The sequence below is a fragment of the Bombina bombina genome, chromosome 2, assembly GCF_027579735.1.
Source record: "Bombina bombina isolate aBomBom1 chromosome 2, aBomBom1.pri, whole genome shotgun sequence".
NCBI classification, from domain to species: domain Eukaryota; kingdom Metazoa; phylum Chordata; class Amphibia; order Anura; family Bombinatoridae; genus Bombina; species Bombina bombina.
In genome coordinates, this window is record NC_069500.1 from 1,437,024,036 (window position 1) to 1,437,041,356 (window position 17,321).

Here is a 17,321-nt window from a genome sequence, read left to right on the forward strand (position 1 = left end):
TTGAGAAATAAAGAAGAACAACAATGAATGTATGTTTAACAATTTTTATTAAATGATTATTATAAACAATACAATAAAAAGAAAATATTTAATGTAACAGCTTTGATCACGTGAGTGTTTACGTCTGATTACAGCAAGGTCTGCATGTCTGGACATGTTCATTACATATAATTCTTGTACGCCATAATTGTTTACAATCCCTTAAAAAATAAGACACTATTTTATCATTTTTTTTTAAATCTGATGAAAAGTAGCTCAACACTTTATTAAACCTCATACCTTTAGCCATACAATGTATAAAAAATATACAATATTCACCACATACAATAGAAAACGTATCTTGTAACTGTTTATTCTGAAATACTATACGCTTTGCATTCCTTTTTAAGAAAATTAAAAATGATTTAGGAAATATGGGGTCTCCTGGTGGTATACCGTAAGAGTCAAAGAAATAGCCAGTCCTCTTATCATCAAAAAAAATGGAAACCCAATGTTCTCCAGCATTTGTATGGGGGTCAGTGTTAATAATAAAACATGCAGGATAGTTTGTTAATTTCTGCTTTGGCAGTAAATCACATGGAAATACGCCAACAAAAGTAGAACGTGCATATGGATCAGCTGCTAAAATTCTATTTATTTCCAATGTATTCATTTTTTTCTTTTTCTTTTATAAATAATCATACAAAACTTCTCGTCTTTGATTGATTTCAATAATGTTGTCAAAAACACTGTATACAATCATGTTAACAGTTCTCTCAAGTGCTCTTGAAAATCGAATCTCAGCTCTCAAATTTCCGCTACGTATAAGGGAATAATGAGATCCACTTTCTCCATCGGGTGTGAGATCAAAGGCAAAAAGGGTGTATCCATTTATATATTCATCTCTGTTAATTAGGATTGCAGAGCCACAATTCTGCTTTCCTGCAATGTTCACTAGAGAAATATATTCACGTACTGCATTTCCATTTTCAAAATCTGGTTGAAATGGCTTTGTTGGTATTTGCTCACCATCCAGATAGAGTGCAGCAAAATTTACATGGTTGTGTTTGAAACATAGTGGATTCTTGTCATAAGCTCCTGAGAAGGCATCATTGTCTACAAATCCTATAACCACAAGCTTTGGTAATTGTCCCAGAAATAAATTTTCTTGATTACATACACGGCTACCTGCAGCGATAGAATACACTTTCAGTCCGACTCTATCCAGAGCATATTTTGCATTTGCTGTTTGCAGGCCTTGCGCATGACCTATTCGCACTGCTGGTGATATTTGCACTCTTTTGACAAAAAGTGATGCATTCAAGATTTGTACTTTATACTGTTCTGCTTCTGCAGACATAAGACAAAATGCATCTTTATTTCTAGTAAGTTTTATTTTCAAATCAATTCCGTTTAACATTAACTTTTCTTGGAAAAACAGGTCACTGTGAAGATGACCTAGTAATTCAATAGTTTTACCCCTTTCTAACATGTGCGCTCTTTTGTTAAAACCTTGATTGTCTCCACCCAAGACACGTGTGTCATGGTGCCCCGCTGTATCTTTATAAAACAGTCCACCTGTGAATTGCGTTGATAGTGTATCAGCACTATAATTAAGAATTGTTTCAATGTACCCACGGTAAGCGTAAAGATTATTTGATTGTGATACAAGTCTGTCTCCTAATGTGACATCCACTTGATTAAACAGTGTGGACAGTGGATAGTTGATGAGGCTGACTCGGGCCCCCTCAGGAGGTGGTGTATTGTCTTGTTTAACAATTTTGCATGTTATGAACAAAAGGGTGTTGTTCAGATCAAAATAATGATCTCCACTTCCAGCTATATAGAACTCTAAAGGTGCATTTTCAATAATTGCTGTCAGGGGTTGTATTTCCACATAGAGTGATTTTTCTATACTTGTTTGTGTAGGCTGTATTTGAAAGATATCCAATTCTGACTTGGCACATTCTAAGGATCCATTATGAATAAACGCCATAGCTTTTTTTTTTTTTTTTTTTAATGACAACTGTGTGGTTATTAGAAGATGTCACCTGGTGAACGCCTTGGTGGCCTCTGTCTCTTTCTGCTTTTGCGTGCACGGTTTTTAATTATGTGTTGTGTTAACATTGGTGGAAAAGCAATATCATGCTTTCTTTTTGTTTTTCTCTTGTTAGCAATATACACAATGCCAGTTCCCTCTTGTGGACCATTATTCATTTTATTCATAACAGCTGAGGACACACGGCTCACCACATCCTTTGCTATACCCTGTGCTGCTGTTTTCATATGTGGTTTTACAATTTCAAACCCACGCCTAAACAAAGGTACTGCCATCCTGAATAAGTTCCTAAACACACCACCTATTCCACGGCCATACATGTATGAACTACCATGAAATCCAGGTAGGCCATTTCCTGCTTGTGTTCTGTAATAATTGCTGTATATGTCGGGGTCACCATAAACTTTCATTGCAACCATTTTATCTTTTTTAGAACAACTCTTTTTTACGTGGCCTAAAGTGTAGCTTAATGATCACCTTTCCGTACTTAAATGCCACGTTTTTATCCTGGTCGTTCTTTATCTCAATTGTAACACGGTCAAAATGATGTTTACTGACAGGCACATAGTCTGGATCGATATAACGATGCGTAATAATTTCGTTATTTCCACCCGTAATATCGACAGCGAGCAGCAATGGTACAAAGCTGTCACCTACACGCTGATGTTCTATGATGTCGGTGTAGATAAAAAGTGTGTAGAATCCTGCTTTTATATCACAATATATCTTTCCATTCTCATTCTTGACAGCCTGTGTGTTAACGTCATTTCTTAATCCGTAATTATTAAGTCCTAAGATATGAGTTAACTTTTCTGAAACCGTAATAATACTGCCACTACTACCTACTACTCGAACTGTCCGTGATAATTCATCGTACTTTAGCTTCACGTCAATACTTAAATTTTGAAGCGTGGATAATTTATCATTAATAGCTCTAACTATATCATTCATATCTTTATAATAACCAGGCTTCAAATGCACATAAGTGATTGGTTTGTTCTGCGTTGTTATAGTTATTTTGGAATCAGCAGATTCAAGAAGATCAAAAGTGTGGGGGTACATAACCTCTCTTACGCCAACCTCCCATTCGCCTTTTAATGTAACAGGTTTAGCTAGCTTTGTTGTAAAACTAGAAATTTCATTGTTAGGGAACATATGATAGGAGGCGTTACTTAGTAGAGTTAAATAAAAAGAGGACTGCTCCATTATACTATAATGTAGTTAACTGACTTTTGGGTATCCAACTGTTGAATTTATTTGGGTAACCTCTCCACTTCACATAGCAGTATAGTTTTCTTCTAATATGTTTCTGTTTTAGAACCTTTTCAATTCTGTACACACGATTGTCATCATGTGATATTTTTTGAATTTCTTCAGTGTAGAAACTACCTTCAATAATTTCACCTGCTAAATCTTTCAGTTTATAAAGAGGTTTAGAACCACGTGTATTCACACCATCTATTACAAATATCTCGTCAGTAAAATTTACTTCGTAACCTTTGGTGAAACAATTTTTAAACTTTGAAATCCTGACATGGTCACCAACTTTTAAAGCAGGCTTAATGTTCTTAGATTTTGAAGAAACACCATAAATATTTTTCCAAATGAGCAGTGAATTTTCCTGTGTCACGTTTACAGGTGAACAACGTATAGTCCTGTGATATGTATTGTTGTAGCTAAATATAAGAGCATTTAACACATCTATATATCTGTAGGTATTGTGGTATGTAAAATACCGCCACATTTTAGTTTTTAATGTACGATTAAAGCGTTCACAAATGGCTGCTTTAACAACATTGTTTGCTACAAAATGTTGAATTTTATATTTTTTAAATACTTTTTGGACAGTCACGTTTAAGAACTCCGTACCCTTATCAGTTTGAATCTTTAAAGGTATACGACGACCTTGAAAAATCTCTTGAAATCCCTTTGCAACGGATGAGCCTGTTTTATTAGACAAACAGACAACCCACGCATATTTAGAAAAACAGTCTATAACGGTGAGAATATACTTGATACCATCATTATATTTAGCAAATTCAATCATTGATACCAAGTCAGCCTGCCATTGAATATCTATAGACGCTGTATATATTTTGTTTCTTTCAAAAACACGTCTAACAGGCTTATGGAGTGAATAAGTATCTTGAGAATTTAAAAACGCTTGAGTTGTTGCTTTGCTAATATCATATTGATTAGCCACACGATACAGATTATGTACCCCTCCAAAAGACCCGGTTTTTAATGGATTATAATATATATCTCTTAATACAACTTCATGGTTTTTATCCGGTGATCTCCCAAAATCAGACATTTTTTTTTTTTCATATAGTTTAGCAAACTGTTAAAGCTGTAAATATTGACATGTGTTATCAATAGCCATTCACCAGGAAAGAAAGCATGTCTAATCTGAAACAGAGGCTATTTAGTCTTTAAAAAAAAAGATGTAAACATTATCTTTTTGTCATCTGCACTGAACTGTGCCCTGTGGTCATTTTGACACAAGGATGAATGTTGAAATAAACATTTGACAGTGTTTAACAAACCCTATCTAATTTTATACATGTGTTATCAATAGCCATTCACCAGGGAAGCATGATTTTGACACAAGGATGAATGTTGAAATAAACATTTGACAGTGTTTAACAAACCCTATCTAATTTTAGACATGTGTTATCAATAGCGATTCACCAGGAAAGAAAGCATGTCTAATCTGAAACAGAGGCTATTTAGTCTTAAAAAAAGATGTAAACATTATCTTTTTGTCACCTGCACTGACCTGTGTGACCTGTGGTCATTTTAAAGCATGGAGGAATGTTGAAATAAACATTTGACAGTGTTTAACAACCCTATCTAATTTTAGACATGTGTTGATCATAGCATTTCACAAAGAATGTGAAAAGAAGAAATAAAATTTATTTGCTTTTAATATTAAGTACATGTAGAATCAGTATACATTTGATACAAGAAATTATACTAAAAAGAGGTGTGTCTATGTGGGAGGTTTTTTTCAGTTGGGAGGGGTTGTGCAGGGGGAGAATGCTTCTGTGCAAGAGCTGTGTGATTAGCACACATTATCTACAGACAGCAGTTTTTGCAGGGAGAATACTTCTGTCTGTGTAAGAGATATGTGAATTAGCTCATATTCAGTATAAATTTGATACAAGAAATTATACTAAAAAGAGGTGTGTCTATGTGGGAGGTTTTTTTCAGTTGGGAGGGGTTGTGCAGGGGGAGAATGCTTCTGTGCAAGAGCTGTGTGATTAGCACACATTATCTACAGACAGCAGTTTTTGCAGGGAGAATACTTCTGTCTGTGTAAGAGATATGTGAATTAGCTCATATTTTCTCCAGCATGTATCAGACAAACTGCATGTTGAACACTTTTTAGATTCAAAAAGACTGTATAGCTTAACAACTTTTGGTTAATTAAGAAAGATACAAAATATCTTCTCTGTCTAATGATCGAGTCCCATTACGCAGAGAAGATATCTATTTTTATATCTTCTCTGCGTAATGCCCTCGGACATTACGCAGAGAAGATATTTTGTATCTTTTTTTTTCTTAATAGCCTTATTAGGAATACATTGAATTAAAATGTGTTCTGTTTTGTTTTTTTTTGTTTTGTTTTAAATTTAAATGCATTGAAATGTTACAAAATATCAGTTAAATGATACATAAAACATTAACACAATACTATTTAAAATAAAATTATATTGTTTATTATTTTAACATTAAAATAAATGTTAAAATGCTCTAAAAAGAAGCCATTAAAGGGAATTATTTTAACATTAAAATAAATGTTAAAATGCTCTTAGAAGAAGCCATAAAAGGGGCGTAAAATATGGAAAATAGTGGGCGGGTAGGGTGGAAATATTGGGAGGAGAGTGGGGCGGGGATCTGCATATAAAGGGGCGGGGATCTGCCTATAAAGGGGCGTGAATCTGCCTATAAAGGGGCGGGGATTTGCCTATAAAGGGGCGTGGTTTGCATATAAAGGGGCGTGGTACCTGTCACATTAAGTTTGACGAGATATCCCTATTTGTACTACTTAGGTCTTAAAATGAGTGTTAAAATTTAGAAAACACTTACCCTTAAACACTCTCCTGCTACGCATAAGAGTAACCAATCCTATACTGAAAACATATCGCAGAGGATATACTATAGGAGTTAACTGTAGATCCAAAATGACACCCTCAGGAAGATAGTAATTTAAATTTTCATGGGAAAATAAAAAAAAGACACACACCAAACTACTTAAAAATTCCTCTTGACAACCGCTGCACTCTAAGGGAAATGGGCCTCAACTCAGTCTGAGAACCCATCTCAACAGAGAAATCATCTGCACATCACCGTTAATCACCTTCCTCCAGCAGAGGCAAAGATAAGACTGACTACCATAGAGCTGAGAGGGGCTATATAGAGCTCTTGGGTTTGATAATCTTTGCCTCCTAGTGGTAGGGAAGGTAATTCCCAGGAATAATAGATTGTGGACTCTTATCACCGTTATAAAAGAAAAAAAAACTCATGTTTCTTTCCTGAATCAATGTGTTTTTCTCATAGTAGCAGAGGCGCTTCTCTCTCTACCAGTAAATCAGGCATAGTTTTCCTTATCAGTCAGGATACGAATTAGCAGGAATTACAAACCCAAGATATGTTTGATGTGTAAACACTGCTCTTGCATAAGCATGATAGAAGTTATTTTCAGAGAGTGAATTTCATATATATTTATTATCACTGATATATTTTTATTTTACCATTGATATATTATTTTATATACTGGGAGACTTCTCTAACTCTTATTTCTTTGTTTGTTGGAAGACCTTTGGAGACAGAGTTTTTTTTATCTTCGGTTGGACATTGGTGTTGTATCATAGCACAATAAGGGGAATGTGCTTTTCACATGTATAGAATTGTAACTATAATATCTGTATATCGTGTACTAAAATGGTGCAATGGGGTAACTTATTTTCTATTGCATAACTTCCTAATTTCTTATAACTGACCCAGAAATCCGTATATTTTTAAAGTAAACAAGTTATTCATCCAGGTCCATTTTTTACATTTTGTGCCACCAGTTATTTATAAAATATAGGTCACCTGCAATCATATTAATAGAAAAAAAATGTTCTTGCTGATATTATTTAGACAAAACATGTGGAGTCATAGGACAAATTGTCCATAAAACCTCTTTATGATCTCCTGTGTTCAGAAATCGAGACATGTATGACTTTGTCATTGGTTTTGGAAATTAGAATGCCACGAAAAGTAGCTACGAATTACAGTTCTGAAAAATGTTTTTTTTTTTTTTTACATATTCAAGCAATGAGTCCATATGGGGGCCTATTTAATAAGGCGCAAGCAGACATTATCCAATATAGCGGGTCATGTCCGCCTCACATTGATAAATGCCAACAGCATACGCTGTCGCCATTTATCATTGCACCAGCAGTTCTGGTGAGCTGCTTGTGCAATGTCGTCCCCTGTAGATTCGTGGCCGCTAGCAGGGGGTGTCAATAAACCTGATCGTATTCGATTGGTTTGATTGCTGTCCGCGGCCTCAGTGCAGGTGGTCAAGTTATGGAGCTGCAGTCTTTAGACTGCTGCTTCATAACTGCTGTTTCCAGCAAGCCTGAAGGTTCACGCTTGATAATTCGGCACCCATGGCTTATTTGGGATGGGATCATATTTTGCCATTTGCTGCCACAAGTTGCCTGCAATATTTATAACAGAAAAGGAAGAAGTCTAACTCTTGGGGGATGGTGCAGGTCCAGAAGGCAACCCCAGTCCCATAACCACACTCTATATTATCCACTCCTACAGCTGTTGGGATAAGGGGTTTCATATGTTCTTCATTCACTTATTGTTTTAGGCTGTGTCACAGGATCTACAAATAGGAGACACAAAGGATTAATCGCTATATTAGTAACATATTCAATATACTATATAGATATTATTCAAATTATTTATTTAATTTAACAACTGTTAGAAAGATTGTGTTTATGGTTGCTATGGTCTTGGCTCCTTGGTATCACCACATATCTGCATATAACTTCCCAGCATTCTGTACTTTTGTGCTTACAGGGACCTTGTAGTAAAAATGTATAAAAAAAAACCCTCTCATGTTCCTCTCCTGGATGAATCAATGTGTGGTTATCATACTACAAGAGGTGTTTTTCTCTCTCTACCAGTAAAGCAGACACCACTACCCTTATCGGGCAGAACAAGGCTTTGTAGGAATTACAAAACTAAACAAATATGTTTGATGTGTAAATACTGCTCTTGCATTAGCAATTTATTCTGAGTACAATGTTCCTTTAACTGCTTCAAGAATGGAAATTACAGAGCAAAACCTGCCCAAATGACCAGGCATCTATCACTGTCTATCAATAGAAATATAGACGTGTTTTTTTTATTTACCTATGGAAAAAATAATAATAATAATAATAATATATATATATATATATACAGCAATATAGGGAGGCACTCACTGGTCCTTTTCAATTGTGTAGTTTATTAAGCGTGAGGTTTCGGGGACACACTCCCCTTCCTCAGAAGTGTGTCCCCGAAATGTCACGCTTAATAAACTACATGATTGAAAAGGACAAGTGAGTGCCTCCCTATATTACTGTATTGAACCGTTGGCACCCTGGCAGCTGTGTATTAAAGTGAGAGTGCACTTTATGTTGACATTTATATATACGTACATATATTGTTTTGGCATTAAAAAGCTTTCAATGGATAACATTTACAAATAGCTATATAGTTACATAATTAATAAATTATTGTAAAAATACAATATATATATATATATATATATATATATATATATATACAGTATATATATAAATTCATTAAAATTATGGGGGCAGATAAAAAACTGAAATTAAAATCCTCCATGTCTCAAAATTAAATCAATTTAAATATTTGCATAGGAAATTAGTACATCTAGGCAAGTATCCCCGCTTGCTTTTCCCCAGAAATTCTTACAGGGAGTGCAGAATTATTAGGCAAGTTGTATTTTTGAGGATTAATTTTATTATTGAACAACAACCATGTTCTCAATGAAACCAAAAAACTCATTAATATCAAAGCTGAATATTTTTGGAAGTAGTTTTTAGTTTGATTTTAGTTTTAGCTATTTTAGGGGGATATCTGTGTGTGCAGGTGACTATTACTGTGCATAATTATTAGTCAACTTAATAAAATACAAATATATACCCATTTCAATTATTTATTTTTACCAGTGAAACCAATATAACATCTCAACATTCACAAATATACATTTCTGACATTCAAAAACAAAACAAAAACAAATCAGTGACCAATATAGCCACCTTTCTTTGCAAGGACACTCAAAAGCCTGCCATCCATGGATTCTGTCAGTGTTTTGATCTGTTCACCATCAACATTGCGTGCAGCAGCAACCACAGCCTCCCAGACACTGTTCAGAGAGGTGTACTGTTTTCCCTCCTTGTAAATCTCACATTTGATGATGGACCACAGGTTCTCAATGGGGTTCAGATCAGGTGAACAAGGAGGCCATGTCATTAGATTTTCTTCTTTTATACCCTTTCTTGCCAGCCATGCTGTGGAGTACTTGGACGCATGTGATGGAGCATTGTCCTGCATGAAAATCATGTTTTTCTTGAAGGATGCAGACTTCTTCCTGTACCACTGCTTGAAGAAGGTGTCTTTCAGAAACTGGCAGTAGGACTGGGAGTTGAGCTTGACTCCATCCTCAACCCGAAAAGGCCCCACAAGCTCATCTTTGATGATACCAGCCCAAACCAGTACTCCACCTCCACCTTGCTGGCGTCTGAGTCGGACTGGAGCTCTCTGCCCTTTACCAATCCAGCCACGGGCCCATCCATCTGGCCCATCAAGACTCACTCTCATTTCATCAGTCCATAAAACCTTAGAAAAATTAGTCTTGAGATATTTCTTGATTCAGGGCCTATTAGATACAATTGGTGTGGCTGTATAATCATAAATACTTGACCACTTAGTAATTGAAGAATAGAAAAACAATTATAAGAAATAAAATTAATACTCAGATCCCTTGATAGTAGATTAGCAATCAAATGTGATTAGAAGTCTTATAATGATCTGCTATGTAATGTCTGTCTCTAGTAATCTTGTGTTGTCTATACAATTCTTCCTAAGTTTAGGGGTAAGAATCCCAGAAAATATGTAGAGAGCAGAACTTACTCGTGTATTGGATATAACGTAACGGAGTATCTTATAAATGCAGAGTTAGTTACTCTTGAATGGTTAATAAATTACTGCCATTGGTGTCATGTTAATGCATCTTGTTTCGTACCTGTGTGGTCTAATTACTGCGCCTACAGTAATATGTGAGTATATGATGCAGATACCAGAATGGTATTTCTGCTTATCAATAATTTACCCTTTAAATGACGTGTTAGCAGTAGATAATAATTTGACTTGTATCTGATTATTATGTGAGATTCAAAACCTCATGTATTCAATATAAATTAAATCGTAACAGAGTGCCTTATGGATACCGAGTTAGTTACTCAAAAATGGCTAATAAATTGCTGCCCTTGCTATAATGCTAGTGCATCTGATTTAGTACCAATGTGGTAAAATTACTTCGCCTTTAATAATGTGTTGGTGTATGCTGCAGAAACCAGAATGGTATTTCCGCTAGCCGAGTATTTAACCTTTAAATGGCGTGTTAGCAGTAGGTGATTAATTTACTTGTATCAGATTAATATATGAGGTTCAGTGCTCATTGGAGAACATAATCAATAAAGTATTGTATGTCAAGTTGAGTTTCATGTGTATGCGGTTTCTGACATGAAAGGAGTACACTCTCTTGAGATTTTGAACAGGTTCTACTATTAATATACACGAAGCAGGGTTTGCTTATGTGTTTTCCCTGCAACAATAACAGAGTGACTTATCTGATACAATGTAAGTTAGTCGTGAATGATTAACAAATTGCTACCTTTGTTAACACTGTTATTCCCAATTGTATGATCGGGTTAATATTCAGTTTGCACCACCATGTATCCTATGTTGCTATATATTATAGATATAGGCACAAACTTTCAGATGGCGTGTAAGTGGCAGTTTGTCAGTATGTTTGTGTCAGGCCAGTATACAAGACTCGATGTTGTTTAGAGAGCACAACTTAGGTTTACTGCTACCGCTAATGACAATAAAGGTTTCTGTATATTACGCTGGTATTACACATAATTGTCACGCATCCCTCTTTTTTTAAAAGTAGTTAAAGGTATATAGCATTTAGAAGGCAGCGTTATATTAGAGCTAACGGCTCATACCTAGCTATGTTTATTATACCACGCTATGAAAACAAAATATGTTAAACATAAGTGCTTTAATACTACTAAAACCGCTGATTCCAAAATGAGGGACTTCAACTAATCCCAGGACCAAATACATTTGAAAAATATATTGTGTTTAACATGGGATGATCCGTATACCGCTCTATCATTGAGAAACGCAAACAATGTGTCAATCAAAATACATTAGATCAAACTCAGGATCTGATTCGTCATCCAAACCCTCAAGGCGTGAATTGTACAAGTACAAAATACCGCAAAAATCGCGGCGCCCCGCCTTCGAAAAAGCCGGTATACCCAGCGAAACATGTCAGGAGCAGGGGGAATTGGGACCCCTCATGTTTTAATCTAGTCTCACTAGTCAGATGTAAATATTGATATCTGAGCTGACGATCATGTATACTCAGATTTAATTAGACAGACAATCTCACCGAAGGGGTATGCAAACGCTGCATATTTGAGACTGATGTCTCATACGTTGATGATGACAGTGTTTGCTGAATTTCGCTTTATAATTATAATTGCAAGTGCATAATACGGATAATACCTTTGGCAACTGAGTCTTTGGACTGCATATTTGTAAAATATTAGCCAACAAAGGTACATTGTTTTTACGTTAAAACAGTACTGTTAAATACTAAGCAATACTATATGATAAGTGACATTACATATTGAGCTATCACCTGTTATAATTTGTACAAACACGGAGCCGTTAGCTCTAATATAACGCTGCCTTCTAAATGCTATATACCTTTAACTACTTTTAAAAAAAGAGGGATGCGTGACAATTATGTGTAATACCGGCGTAATATACAGAAACCTTTATTGTCATTAGCGGTAGCAGTAAACCTAAGTTGTGCTCTCTAAACAACATCGAGTCTTGTATACTGGCCTGACACAAACATACTGACAAACTGCCACTTACACGCCATCTGAAAGTTTGTGCCTATATCTATAATATATAGCAACATAGGATACATGGTGGTGCAAACTGAATATTAACCCGATCATACAATTGGGAATAACAGTGTTAACAAAGGTAGCAATTTGTTAATCATTCACGACTAACTTACATTGTATCAGATAAGTCACTCTGTTATTGTTGCAGGGAAAACACATAAGCAAACCCTGCTTCGTGTATATTAATAGTAGAACCTGTTCAAAATCTCAAGAGAGTTTACTCCTTTCATGTCAGAAACCACATACACATGAAACTCAACTTGACATACAATACTTTATTGATTATGTTCTCCAATGAGCACTGAACCTCATATATTAATCTGATACAAGTAAACTAATCACCTACTGCTAACACGCCATTTACAGGTTAAATACTCGGCTAGCGGAAATACCATTCTGGTTTCTGCAGCATACACCAACACATTATTAAAGGCGCAGTAATTTAACCACATTGGTACTAAATCAGATGCACTAGCATTATAGCAAGGGCAGCAATTTATTAGCCATTTATGAGTAACTAACTCGGTATCCATAAGGCACTCTGTTACGATTTAATTTATATTGAATACATGAGGTTTTGAATCTCGCATATTAATCCGATACAAGTCAAATTATTATCTACTGCTAACACGTCATTTAAAGGGTAAATTATTGATAAGCAGAAATACCATTCTGGTATCTGCATCATATACTCACATATTACTGTAGGCGCAGAAATTAGACCACACAGGTACGAAACAAGATGCATTAACATGACACCAATGGCAGTAATTTATTAACCATTCAAGAGTAACTAACTCTGCATTTATAAGATACTCCGTTACGTTATATCCAATACACGAGTAAGTTCTGCTCTCTATATACTTTCTGGGATTCTTACCCCCAAACTTAGGAAGAATTGTATAGACAACACAAGATTACTAGAGACAGACATTAGATAGCAGATCATTATAAGACTTCTAATCACATTTGATTGCTAATCTACTATCAAGGGATCTGAGTATTAATTTTATTTCTTATAATTGTTTTTCTATTCTTCAATTACTAAGTGGTCAAGTATTTATGATTATACAGCCACACCAATTGTATCTAATAGGCCCTGAATCATCATAGAAGTTCTTAAGTAATACTATACCCACAAGTGTACATAGTGGGGTAAAAAACTCAATTACTTACTCAGCTTTAGTAATTCAACAATTACGTTACTAGTACTGTAACAAATTGCACTGATTACATTACTACTATACTCCTCAGGAGGATTGTCTTATATAATATAATCACCCTGTCTGATGTATTACAGACGTGTTATACAAAACTACTAGTTGCCTAGGGTTTTTAAAATGTGCCCAATTTTTAATGTATATTATTAAAGTTTAATTTTTATTGTGTCATTTTTTTCATTTACACCTTTCACGCCACACAAATTCATGTAGCATATGAGGATATGAGTGCTATTTAAATGTACCTTTTTCACAACCTCTTTGGTTGTACAGCTTGTAAATAATTTGGTACACAGCACCTATGGGCAAGCACGACTGTTAATAAGGCCAACACTAATACTATTACCAGCCCAACCCTCAATACTCAGAGTAGTGCCATCGCACCCTCCCTTTCTCTCTTAAACAGCGATCCTTTTAAACAGGATTATGACAGCAAACCAGAAAGTGAGTGATTTCTGGTTTGCTGTCATAATCCTGTTTAAAAGGATCGCTGTGTCAAAACAGTATTTTTGAAGCAAATAAAATGAGAATTTGCATATCTAATTTGCATATCTTACCCACAATTCTCTTGTGCATTGGAAACATTGTATATTAAGAATTTCTGGGGGAAAAGCAAGCGGGGATACTTGCCTAGATGTACTAATTTCCTATGCAAATATTTACATTGATTTATACATGACTCGGTTGTGGGTTATAAGAAATACATCAATGACCTCCTGTTTGTCTGGTCCAGTGATAAAGTTTTGTGTAGTGAATTTATAGCCTACCTCAATGATAACGAGATGGGTTTGCAAAACACCTACACTTATCACCAGGAGAAAATACCAAATTTGGATGTACTTTTAATAGGGACTGCTGAGCAAAAGACCAGTACTATTCTTTACAGTAAACACATAGGGGCTTATTTAACAAGCTCTGTATGGAGCTTGTGGGCCCCTGTTTCTGGCGAGTCTTCAGACTCGCCAGAAACAGCAGTTATGAAGCAGCGGTCTAATTAAGTTTTTTTTGTTTTGTAACATGCATTGATATGAGCACTTTCCCAGTACATGCAGCCGGAGTCCTCCATAACCAACAAGTTTTGACAGAGCAGACTTTTCAAGCTCACATATGTTTGCCAGTTTGTCATTATGTGCTAGCAGGAATGCAATTTACTTGTGCACCTGTATCAATCTTGAATTGAATTGGTATGTTTAGTGTGCTCACAAGAATCTCAACATATACTTCATCTTGTTCTACATTTGTTTTATCCACCATAGCTAGAAATATTGTACTTTGATCAATGTCACTATCAGTTTCATTTTCATCTTGCTCCACCTGATCCACTGACTTCCTATACTTTATAGTGTGGTTTCTGCACACCCTGGCAAAATGGTTGTTTTTCTGACATTTGTAGCATATTGTTCCCTGTGCTGGACACTGTGTATTCTTAGGGGCCCATTTATCAGACTCACCAGAAACACCAGTTATGAAGCAGCGGTCTAACTGCTCCATAATCTGTCCACCTGCTCTGAGGAGGTGGACAGAGATTGCGTTGCACCAGCAGTTCACAAGAGCTGCTGGTGCAACGCTGAATACGGAGAGCGTATTGCTCTCCGCATTCAGTGCAGTCTGACATTTAATAAATAGGCCCCTGTGTGTTTTGTAGCACATTAAGTACAGCTTCTGTAAAGAGTTTGCTCTGCACAACTCTGCAGGTTATTTGCTTTTCTGCTATGAAACAGATTACTTTCACTATGAGGCATATTTATCAAGCTCCGAAATATTGACACCCCCCTGCTGGAGGCATATTGGCCGTGAGTCTGCAGGGGGTGGTGTTGCACCAGCAGCTCACAAGAGCTCACGTATTGCTCGCCGTATTCAGCGAGGTCTGTCAGACCTGATCCGCACTGTTAGATCAGGTCCGACAGACCTTGATAACTTGGGGTCTATATCTCTGCCTTTCTTGCCAATGCAAATGAGATACTGTGCAGCCTTCTGCTCCTGTGTCCACTTCTCAGCATCAGGGTCAGCAAATAATAATTCCATGAGCTCTCTCCATCTTGTCCTGTGCTCACATACATTGCCTTTATCAAAGTCCACTTGCTGTCTGCTTGCAGCCATGACAATCAAACTTAAATAAATCGGTTTAATTCTGACATCATGTAAAGATCTCCTGTTATAGAATGCACAGAACTCATTAAGGCACCATTGTTCAACTTCAAGAACGTTTTATTAACTGAAGATAACACATCTATTTCACTGTTATACCTCATGCTTGTCCCTAGTGTTAGATTATATGAACTGCAACAAATATAAACAGCAACAACTGGAAGAAACCATTATGATATATTCATTACAGCCGACACAGCCACTGTAACAAGTAAGGTGTGCTAGCTGGAGGCGCTGGTTTAGCTTGTATCAGTCGTTGGTGTCTTCCTTTCCTTCCTCGGTTGTATAACTCTAGGTGCAAAATAGTGGTGCTGAAATATCAGACAATACACCATACAAAGGTGAATATCTACTCACAGTGTATATTTCAGGTTACCGGCTCCTTCCCAATATGAAAAGACAATATCACAGATTCAGTAAAAAGGTTTGTCTTTATTTGGCCCAACGCGTTTCAACGGTCCCAGCCGTCTTTCTCAAGAGCAATAAAAGTGCTTTACAAACCAAAGCATACCTTTCCGCTGCATAGGCGGCCTTTAAATACATGTCAGTTACGTTACCTGCTTCCCAATTAGAGGAGAGCAGATTTACACCCGATTCAAAATTTAAATTGTAAATTTAAAATTAACATCTAAAAGAACATAAAAAACAATATTAATTATATTAGAAACTATAGGTTTGTTTTACAATATAAAATTTCTGTAGATATCATCATTTTCACCAGTTTTGTAGTTCCCTTTCTGGTAGTTCTCTGTTTTAAGTTCTCTTTCAGGTCCGGTATGTCAGCGAAGATCACATGTTATAGGTTAACCGGCGAAAATGATGATATCTAAAGAAATTTTATATTGTAAAACAAACCTATAGTTTCTAATATAATTAATATTGTTTTTTTATGTTCTTTTAGATGTTTATTTTAAATTTACAATTTAAATTTTGAATCGGGTGTAAACCTGCTCTCCTCCAATGGGGAAGCATGTAGCGTTACTGATATGTATTTAAAGGCCGCCTATGCAGCGGAAAGGTATGCTTTGGTTTGTAAAGCACTTTTATTGCTCTTGAGAAAGACGGCTGGGACCGTTGAAACGCATTGAGCCAAATAAAGACAAACCTTTTTACTGCATCTGTGATATTGTCTTTTCATATTGGGAAGGAGCCGGTAACCTGAAATAAACACTGTGAGTAGATATTCACCTTTGTATGGTGTATTGCCTGATATTTCAGCACCACTATTTTGCACCTAGAGTTATACAACCGAGGAAGGAAAGGAAGACACCAACGACTAATACAAGTTTGCACTAAGCTGAACCAGCGCCTCCAGCTAGCACACCTGATCTAATCACACAGACCTTGGGAGAGACTGTGGGACGGCTGCGGTTTACCAGAAGGGGAAAGTATTAACACATATTATACACCTGTTTGCATACATAACTGTAACAAGTAAGTACACTGGTTCTCAGAGAGATCGGGCTGTACCAAGGTCTGTCCGCAAGAGCCAAAAAGCTAAGACGCTCCTACAGGGTCCTTTTGCAAAGAGTGGCCATATACCCCTGCAAGGACTTCTAGATGAACGCAGCACATGGCTACCGGACCCGGGACTACTAAAAATAAGAGTAGACTATATCTCTC

General features: G+C 36.2%; 1 protein-coding gene across 1 annotated transcript; it reads right to left on the minus strand.

Moving 5' to 3' along the window:
- Positions 1 to 667: 667 nt before the first annotated feature.
- Positions 668 to 1,975, minus strand: LOC128647611 (uncharacterized protein F54H12.2-like). Its single transcript, XM_053700366.1, has one exon. It carries the CDS (start codon positions 1,973 to 1,975, stop codon positions 668 to 670), a length of 1,308 nt encoding a protein of 435 aa, XP_053556341.1.
- Positions 1,976 to 17,321: the final 15,346 nt, after the last annotated feature.